The sequence below is a fragment of the Petaurus breviceps genome, unplaced genomic scaffold, assembly GCF_028583685.1.
Source record: "Petaurus breviceps papuanus isolate PSGF00001 unplaced genomic scaffold, PetGlider_PUasm1.0 156, whole genome shotgun sequence".
Taxonomy (NCBI): domain Eukaryota; kingdom Metazoa; phylum Chordata; class Mammalia; order Diprotodontia; family Petauridae; genus Petaurus; species Petaurus breviceps.
Window position 1 is genome coordinate 14,532,973 of NW_027185720.1, and position 9,362 is coordinate 14,542,334.

At 53.2% G+C, this 9,362-nt stretch overlaps 1 protein-coding gene and 1 long non-coding RNA gene across 4 annotated transcripts in view; one reads left to right on the forward strand and one right to left on the reverse strand.

The window, feature by feature from the left end:
* LOC138156692 (uncharacterized) overlaps positions 1–9,362 on the forward strand; it is a 41,547-nt gene that overhangs the window by 29,378 nt on the left and 2,807 nt on the right. The window lies entirely within an intron of this gene.
* Positions 3,006–9,362, reverse strand: part of FAM227A (family with sequence similarity 227 member A) — a 37,760-nt gene continuing 31,403 nt past the window's right edge. For 2 of the 3 annotated variants that reach the window (XM_069082144.1, XM_069082145.1), the window contains 2 exons: positions 8,907–9,037; positions 6,462–7,322 (listed from right to left, as the gene is read on the reverse strand). In XM_069082144.1, the coding sequence (XP_068938245.1) occupies positions 6,966–7,322; positions 8,907–9,037 (488 nt within the window). In that variant the 3' untranslated portion in view covers positions 6,462–6,965. Of the gene's footprint in view, positions 5,143–6,266; positions 6,420–6,461; positions 7,323–8,906; positions 9,038–9,362 lie in introns of those variants that run through there. The other variant, XM_069082146.1, reaches the window with a different exon arrangement.

The following is a 9,362-nucleotide window of genomic DNA, read 5'->3' on the forward strand; positions in this document are numbered from 1 at the left end:
GGGGGGGGGTGGGGGCGCAGGTGCCGGTGGTTTCCTGCAGTCCTCATCGCCTCCCTTGCCTGGTGACTCCGCCCCGTCCCAGCTCCCTCTCCTACAAGGTGCTGCCCGCGGGGTGGGAGGGTCAGATCGCGGGCTCTCCCTGGCAGCACTTGTTCAGAAGTGACGGGGGCGCGGGCGGGGGCGTGTGGTTGGATGTCAGTCCGGGCAGATGCTCGGACCAGCCGGGGCCGGGACGAGTCTTCCTGGGGTCCGAGGCCACTGATGGAGCAGAGCGGAAGCAGTGTCATCCAGGTGGATGTCAAGATGCCGGCCACTGGCTGCTGCAGGGGGTCAGGGGATGGTGTGTCCGCAGCCCCGGGGTTCACGCAAAGCGCAGAACTGGGGGGTTGGCTTTCCTGGGCATCTCTCACCTGGGTCAGTCTGGTCAGTGTCCCAGAGGACGGACCAAGCACGCCTGCGAGCCGGCCCTCCCTTACAAGCCCTGGTCTGTCCGCACTGGCCCCATTCGCCTGTACACGTCAGTCCCCCCTAATCGGACTGCGCCCCGCTAGCCTCACCTCTGCTCCCACACGTGCGCTGGCCGGTCCGCTGCAGGGGGACGTTACTCATCCTTCAGTGGCCCTTACCGCTGCTCGGCGATTCCGCTTTGCCTCCTTCATTGACTCTCTCTTCCAAAACTTCCCATCCCTCCTCAGACCTCCCAAGGCTCCACCTCCCCTCCCCCTCAGCTGAGACTCTAGCCTCTTATTTTACGGGAGGCCATTTGCCGTGAGCTCCTTCTCCTCCTGTCCTGTCCTGAAGGTGCGCTTTGTCCCTCTCTCCTCCTGCACCCACGTCTCACATGAGGAGATGCCTAACTCCTCACCAAGGCTAGCCCCCTCCACAAGCTGAAGTGACCCCATTCCATCCAACCTCCTCCAAAAAGACTGCTCCCTGTCATCCCCAGTCACCTCAGTCCTGAAAATTACAGGATAGTGAGTGGGGCCAGAGTTCATTGACAAACCCCTTCCAGAAGCAATGACAGAAACCATCTGAGAACTGGAGAGCTGGGGGCAGGGGGCACCCCTGGGGTGACAGGGAGACAGCAGGGGGAAGGGCATGATGAGGTAAAACATGGCTGGGGTCTGTCTGAATGTGAGGCAGCCTGAGGCTTGGGGAATGGGTGATTCTGTGTGTCCCTGTTACTGCTACCTACTGCTTCCTACAAACAGGAGACTGGGAGCCATGGGGGTGGGAGGAAACAGACCTCTCCTAGCTTTCTGTGGGGGAATTCTTTACATTACCTTCAGAATATTACTTGTCTTTTACTTAATTTGACACATTTCTTATTGTTTTGAGGTGCTAAGGGAGAACTGATTTACACATGACCTCTCAACCATCTTATGGTATGATTATATAAAATTTAAAAACCTTTGCACAAACAAAATCAATGCAGCTGGAATGGGGAGAAAAGATATGGTGGGGGCAACCATCTTTGATAAAAGTCTAACAGTCAAAACTTATATGGAAAGAACACAATTTACATGATTAAAAGTTTTCCCCTGAAGGACAAGTAGTTAAAGGAAATGAACAGTTTTCAAAAGAAAAAGTGCACAAAAAATTAAACATTTGAATAAATGTTCAAACTTATAAATAATAATAATAGTAACAGAAATGCAAATTAAAACAAGAGATTACCCCTTGCCCATCAAAATGTCATGGAGGGGGCAGCTAGGTGGCACAGTGAATAGGGCACCAATCCTGGAGTCAGGAGATCCTGAGTTCAAATCCAGACTCAGACACTTAACAACAACAACAAAAAAAAACCCTAGCCATGTGACTTTGGGCAAGTTGCTTAATCCCAATTGCCTTCCAAAAAAAAAAAAAAGCAAAAAAAATGTCATGGAGGGTGAAAGATGGGGAAATTCTATCTTGGAGGGGCTGTGGGGAAGATAGCCATACTTTGTCACTGCTGTCAGTTATGAACTAGTCCAACCTTCTGGGAAATATTTGGGAATCATTCATGAAAATTGACTCAATAAACATTTATTAAAAATCTACTATATATGCAAGACATTTTACAAGACTGAGGGTTCAAAGATAAAAATAAGGCAGTCCTTGCCCTCAGGGAGTGCACAATCTACTAAAGGGACACAACACACACAAGTAAGTGTGGAACAAGAAAAGCTGAGGAGAGAGGGAGAAAAAGAGTAGGGAAGGTTTCTCCTCATAGGTGACACTGGCGGTAAGCCTTAAGGGAAGATAAGCATTCTGAGAGACAGGAGTAGGGCTGGAATTTCAGACACTGGGGACAGTCTGGGTGAATGTCCAGAGGTGGGATGTGGAATACTGAATTTAGAGAATGGCTAACAATCCAATTTACTGAAAACATAAGTTTGTGAAAAGGAGTAGGGCCATAACCCCCCACCTAAGAGTCTGGCTTTGATCATGGGTGAGGGCTTTGAAGCTGTGGAGTGACCTAATCACACCTGTGCCTTAGGAAGATTATTTTGACAGCTGGATGAAGGATGAACTGGAGAGGGGAGAGAGGCTGCCAGAAAGGACAGTGCAATAACCCAGGTGAGAGACATGCAGGGCCAGAGTCCCAGTGGTAAGGAAGAGGAGGCAATGAACTTAAGCAGTTGGTCCTGGTAAGTCTGACAGTGCAAGGTAGGTGATGTGCAGGACACCAGCTTGAGGAGACAAGAGAGAAAGGCAATGGACCATCTGCGGGGATGAGCTCCTTCCTGGAGGAGCTGGGCTCAAGGACACACGTAACAGGCTTTTGGCAAGAAGGATCACCAGCTCTATGAGGATAAGTGGAGAGGAAGGGTGAGAATATCCTGGGGGTGCTCTGAAGTAAAGAGTAGGAAATAGGGAGGTCACAGCAGCTGGCTTCTGCTGCCTCTGCAGAGCAAAGAGCTGGAGGCAGCTTGGGGGTTTGTAGCAGCAAGCACCCCAGTATCCCCAGGGTGGCTGCCAACACAGGTTCTTAGATCTGCTTTTCTAAGGAAAGCAACTCAAAATGGATTAACAATCTTGCTTTAATCAAATATATGTCATTTACCTAGTTCAGGGGAAAAAGTCAGCACCCCAAACTTCAGAGTATACAAACAAAGGTTACAAGAAAACAGAGAAACAGATCAGAAGACAGGCTCCCAACTGTCTGACCATTATATCCATACCTAGTTAGTTACCAGAGAGAGAAGCACTAACATCTGGGTTTTCAAAGCCAGGGGGGGCTCAACGGCTGCCCAGAGTCTCGTCTGGTCAAATCACACAACTCTCCTCAAAGCGAGCCCCAAAGCAAAATCTCACATCAGGGTATGTATAGCCTTTTCCTGGGGCAGAGAATGTAACAACACTCTTGATCCGCTGCCCAATCAAAAAGCAACAAGGTGTAGGCATTCCCAAAAACCAGCCTCCTACCACAGGCTCCAGGTGACCACATTCAGCCTATTAGGGAGCAGAGTATATTTTCAAATCAAGGAGGTTCTCAGAGTCACTTAAGCCTATCAAAGGGCCCAGGGGCAAGGAAGATCTTAAATTCCCATTCCTATAACAGGGTTCGAGGACTGCTGAGGAGAGTTTGGGAGAGAATTAGTTAAGATTACATGATCTACTGTGCAGTAGTGAAGACCCAACTGAGACTGGCTAGCACGGCTTTGTGCTGGGTCCAGACAACCCACCAGTGTGTCTCCCTCTTGTGATGTTGAGCAAATCAGGACGGTGGAAGCTGGGGCTGGCCCAGGGCTGAGACCTGGCACACCTCTAATGACAGCAGGGAAATGGGAGAGGAGAACAGCACATAGCTGTTGGTCAGCTATGGGAAAGAGAGGAAAAGGCATCTAGAGCAGGGCTGGCAGACTTGGAGAAAAGGATGGAAACCCTAGAGGTTGCAATGAGGATGAAGAACAGGTTTAGAAGGAGTATGGCAGAGGGGAGAGATGGAAAGAGAGATAGAATTACGGGTGGCGTGTGTGGTCCTGGGATGACTGAGGGAGTGAAGCTGTGGTGAGGAAATGCAGGCTGAGGGGAGGCAACAGCATCGTTCAGACTGTTTAATGCAGAGATGACAGAAGTTAACCATAACAAGAAGAGACCTCTTTGCACATAAATGTTCATAGCAGCAGCATTTGTGACCATAAGAAATACCTCACAACTGAGGAATGACAGAACGAAGTGTGATTTGTGGAACGGTGGGGATCGCTACACTTTCAAGAAGGACAAAAAGGGAGAATTTAGAGACACGTGGGACAACTGAAGATGAAAGAAGGAAGAAAGACAATAGCTAAGAAAACCATAATCCACAAGGACTACAATAAGGCAAATAAAGTCAGCGGTAACGGGTGAAATTCAAGGGACAGTCAGCACATAGACCCTTCCTTTAGACCAGCCGCTAAATTATTAAAACAGGACGTGCCCTGGACATGGCGTCAGTCCCCTGAGCATGCATTTTGTAGCGGCTTTCCTCGTCTGCTGGATGGGGCCTAGCCATCGAAATGTGGAATCAGAAGAAAACCTATTAAGGAGGATAAGTTTGAGAGGAGAGAGGATGAAGGTCATTGCGACAGGCCAGGACAGAGCGAACAAAGGTCTGAACAAGGCGGTCCAATAAACAGACCAGGCTGGCTGTGAAGGTGAGAGAAAAGACTGAGACAACGCAGGGGGACCAGGAATATGGTGCATCTCTCAACAGGAATCGGGAGGTGTAGAAAGGAAAGGATGGGCTTGAGAAGGAAAGGAAGTTCTCTTCTGAATCTATTGACTTTTAAAATAAACACTTCCACGTGGGGCCTGAGCTCGCCCCCTTGGGACTGCTCCGGCAGCAGTGGCTCGAGGGTGTGGGATTCTTCCCCAGTTCCCAAAGTCTCCACCCCAGCACTCAGCCTCGGCCCATTTGCCACAGCCTCCTTGGCCCTGGAGGGGGCCCAACTTTAATGTGCGCAGCTGAAGGAACCAGGAAGGGCTAGTGACTCTAGCTCACTGTCCCGGGCCTAACTTCTCATTCTCAGCTGGGGGACTGTCCCCCAGCATATGTCATTCACTTTGAAGATTTTCCCAAACTGATCATAAAGCTCCTCCTGGGAAACCCGAGGGGGGATGAAATACTGATTCATCTTCTTCTTTTCCAGTTCCTTTGCGCTGACGTCTCTCACTTTCCTGGTGACGACCAAAAAAAAAAAAAATCAAAACTGTAATCTATGTATAGGATGAGGGAGAAATGCACCCTCATTGGCTGGTTGGCAACCAGGTGACAGGCTTCTCTCTGGGGACTGTCCCAGACTGGCTGGACTTCAGTGCATCAGGCCAACCTCCCACCACTCTCCTCTGAGAGATGGACACCCCCTGCCACCCTACAGCGAGCCTCGAAGCTGGTCCCAGCCAGGCACTGTTGTGTTCTCAGGGTCGAAAGCAATGCCCTAGACTCGCTCACTAGTTACTGAATCGACCTCATGTCCAAAACCAAGCTCATCTCTCTTTTCCCCCAAGCCTGCTCAGACCTTCTCCTCTAGGAGGCATCGCCCAGGGGTGACAGCCCCTCGGTCACTCTGTACCTGGAACCAGCTGTCCCCGTCCATTCCACCTCCATGTTCCTCTGCCTGTTCACCCAGGCATCCCTGCAGGGCTTCCTGCCTACACTCTCCCACCAACCCATCCTTCCAATGCCAGGTGGGCATCTCCACTCAAACTGCCACACCTGAGGGTGAGGTTGGGCTTTGTGGCATCTAAGGCCCATCCCTTCCAGCTCTGGGTCAAGAGTTCTGGGGCTCTGACCTTGGGGATGATTGTTATGTTCCCCTCACTCAGTACTGTGCTTTGTGCCCCCACCCCTCCGTGCCCTCTTGTCCTCCCGCCAGACCTTGCACCTTGCCCAGTGGCCCCCACCCAGAAGGCACTGTAGAAGCATCTCTTGAATGGATGACACATACAATGCACTCTCTGGGTCTGGTTACTGGACACTTCTGTCTTACCCAGATCTTTCTGACCCCGGCTGAGGGAAGGGGTTCTAGTGGTGAGAAGCATAAGGCCTCTGGCAGCTCTAGGGCGGCCACCACCTGAAGGAGTGCCCCTGGCATCTCTTCAGTCAAGCTAAAGGACCGTGCATTTGTGGGATCCTGGGGCTGGAAGAGCTGTCGGGGAGCCAGTCTGGCCACCTGCCCTGCCATGCAGAGGCGTGAGGGCCCCTGCAGGGAGTGGTGGGCACCGGGAGAGCAAGGGCGCCCCACTGGGGGTTGTCGGAGCAGGGGCCACGTCCCCCGCTCCACCCTCCCAGTCTCAGGCACCTGATGAACTCGGCCTGCAGCTCCTTCTGGCTCTGGTCAAACACCTTCCACTCCCGCCAGTGCACCTTGCGCAGGTACGCCGTGTCCTTGCTCAGCTTCATCATGTTAGCCCTGACCTGCCGTATGACATCTCTGTAGGTTGGTGTGCCCTCTGTGGTTTTGGTCATAAAGGAAAACACTGAGCTGTCCAAGCCACCCTACAATCTGCACGAGAGGACAGAGGCCTGGGGTGACCATGAGGGGAGCGCCCAGGGAGAGGAGGCAGCTGCAGGCCTGGGGAGAGGAGGCGGTCGGCCCCGGAGAGGCCCAGAACCCCTCTTCTGCATTTCTGAGCTAGATCCCTCTTTTCAGAGACAGCAATAGTTAATAAACCTTTCTACCAGGCCTACTATGTGCCAGGCATTGGGTCAAGAGCTTGATAAATGTGCTCTCTTTTGGGTCCACTGAGTCATGGGCTGCTTGGAAGGACAGGCCCTTTAGATTCCAAGGCACCAGATGATGGAGTTGTGATTCCATTGCCAACCCTCTCCCCAATGCCAGCTCCTCATCGAGTTCTGTGGGCAGGGGGCCCTGCCCTCCAATGTTCTAGAGAAGAAGGCTGAGCCAGAGACTCAGGAGGGCAGGGGCCACCTTAGCTAAACTCTGGGTCTGGCCTGTCTCCAGCACTAGCCCAGGATGCTGCACACAGGAGGTACTCCCTCAATGCCTTGGACTGTCCACAAAGCCAGTCACAACAGCAGCTCTGAGCCGTGGGTAATGTGATCTCCAAGTCTGCCCAGCTGCTAGACTCTCCCTGACTAGACCCTGCCTCCAGAGGGCGCAGGATGTCCCTGGAAGGTGAGCTAGAAGGCAGGAGCAGATCCAGAGTTGTGCGTGTCTTAACCAGTAGTAAGGATATGGCATAGTCTTGGTTATATCGTGCCGGACCATCAGGATGTCCTGGCCAGCCTGTCGGTAAGCATTATGCTGCTGAAGGTAGTGAACGATCAGCGGGCTGTTGCCAGTGATGCTGAACAGGTTTTTCGTAAACTCAGGTCCCTTGCATGCCAGGTGAGACTGAGGAGAGGAAGGGGGACAGTGTGATTGTAGCCAGTGAAGATGAGGGGAGCACCCCACAGCCCTGCCCCAGGCAGACTACCACCACCGCCACTGCCCGCTGCTGCCACCACCACCGCTGCTGCCACCGCCGCCGCCACTGCCACCACTGCCACCACCACGGCCACCACCACCACCACTACTGCCACTGCCACCACTACCACCACCACTGCTGCTGCCACCACCACCACCACCACCACCGCCCCCACCACTACCGCCCCGCCACCACCACCACCGCCGCAACCGCCACCACTGCCGCCACCGCCACCACCACAGAGCCAGGCATCTTCCACTGAGGAACCAGAACTACCAGAAGCCTCTGAGTGCCTCAGGAACACGGTTAGAGGCAGGAGGTGGGAAGCACTCTGCCCTCAGAAGCCTGAGTATGTGCCATGCCAAGGGGAGCAGGGACCAGCCACATTTTAGCTAGCTGTGCCTCCCCCCAGGGCTATGAGGCCTGCAGCAGCCAAGCTTTGCTGTAGCCCCAGAAATGCCTGTGAGGCCCCAGCAGTGGTCCCTGTTCTTCCCTGGGCACCCCAGATAGGGGTTGTGAAGTGAGTGGGCAGCAGGGCTGGGGCTGGAGCCCAGGTCTTTAAATGCCAATGCCAGGGCACCTGCTGCAGGGCACTGTGAGGGACAGTCTTTGGTGACTCAAAGTTCAATGTCTTCAATCCCCTCAATCTCTGAGTAAAGCTGACGCTTGTCAGCCTAGCAGATTGTGCCTACTCCCCTGGCCCTTACAGCTCTGGCCCCGCACGTCCTGCTCACAGCTTCAACTGTGCCAAGAGCCGGGTAGATGTTGGAGTAGATGCCTCACCGTGACATGGATGCCCCAAGGCCTGATCCCCTTCTGGTCTCTGATGCCCCAGCTGAATGCACCTCATGGCCAGGCGCACAGGCCTGGAGGCTGATCCTGGAAACGTGGGGCTGTGCAGAGCCCCCAACTTGCCACCTCCCAGCCACTTCCAAGCCCCCCCAGCTGTGCCAGGAGGGGACAGAGGCAGGCTGTTTGATTGCTGGGCAAACCTGGGCCCAACATCAACAAGCAGTTCTTTACCTTGAGAGCTGCCCCAGAGGGCTATGGGCCACCCTGAGATGCAGGGGGCTCCTCCTCTGTGGAGGGCTCTCAGCCTCAGCTAGTGAGAGGACTGAGCTCTGCTCAGGTCCAGCCTGGCCATCAGGGTGCAGAGGGGAGACCAAGGATGTTAGCTAGAATCAGAGCTAGTGTTTGTGGAGTGTGTTAGGGATTTACAGAAGGCTCTTGGAAAGGAGATGCTATTATTATCCTTATTTTACAGAAGAGAAAACAGGCAAAGAGAGGCTGAGTGACTTGCCCAGGGTCATACAGCTGGTAAATGTCTGAGGCAGGACACAGGGCCTCCTGACTCCCAGATCTGTGTTCTATCCACCCACTGCATCATTTGGCCAAGTAACAATTCATAGAGAGCCTAATGGATTTTCTTTTTCATATTACAAGATGCCATGAAACCAGTCATCTGGGCCTCTAAACAGCAGCGCAAGGCCTCCACTGGTCCACTGGCTCACCTCGTTCTGAGCCGACCTCTCCAGGATCCTCATCTCCGTGATCTCCCTGACCTTCTTGGAGGCCTGTCTCTGGCTCTTTGAGCGGGGCTCTGACTTTGAGATCTTCATGGCGATCATCTGCCTGTTGCTGCCTGGGAATGGAAAGAAATGCATCCTGGGATGTGGATAAATGCTTGTCTTCAAATAGGATTCCCAGGAAATGCAGGGAGAGCCTTGGGCACCCCTGCCATAATCCCTTGTGAGATGCTACGTGGCTGTCACCAAGGCTGAGAGGCTCCTGGGGATGGGCAGGGGGCAGGAAAAGAGGGTGATCCCCCGGCATAAAACCTTGGGAAGCCACACAGGGAACTGTTCTGGCTGACAGCTCCCAAAACATACAGGATGGAATCCAGAGGAGGCCTGGCAAAGACAGGCTATGGGACATAAGGATGGAGGGAGGGAGGGAGGGAGGCCAGA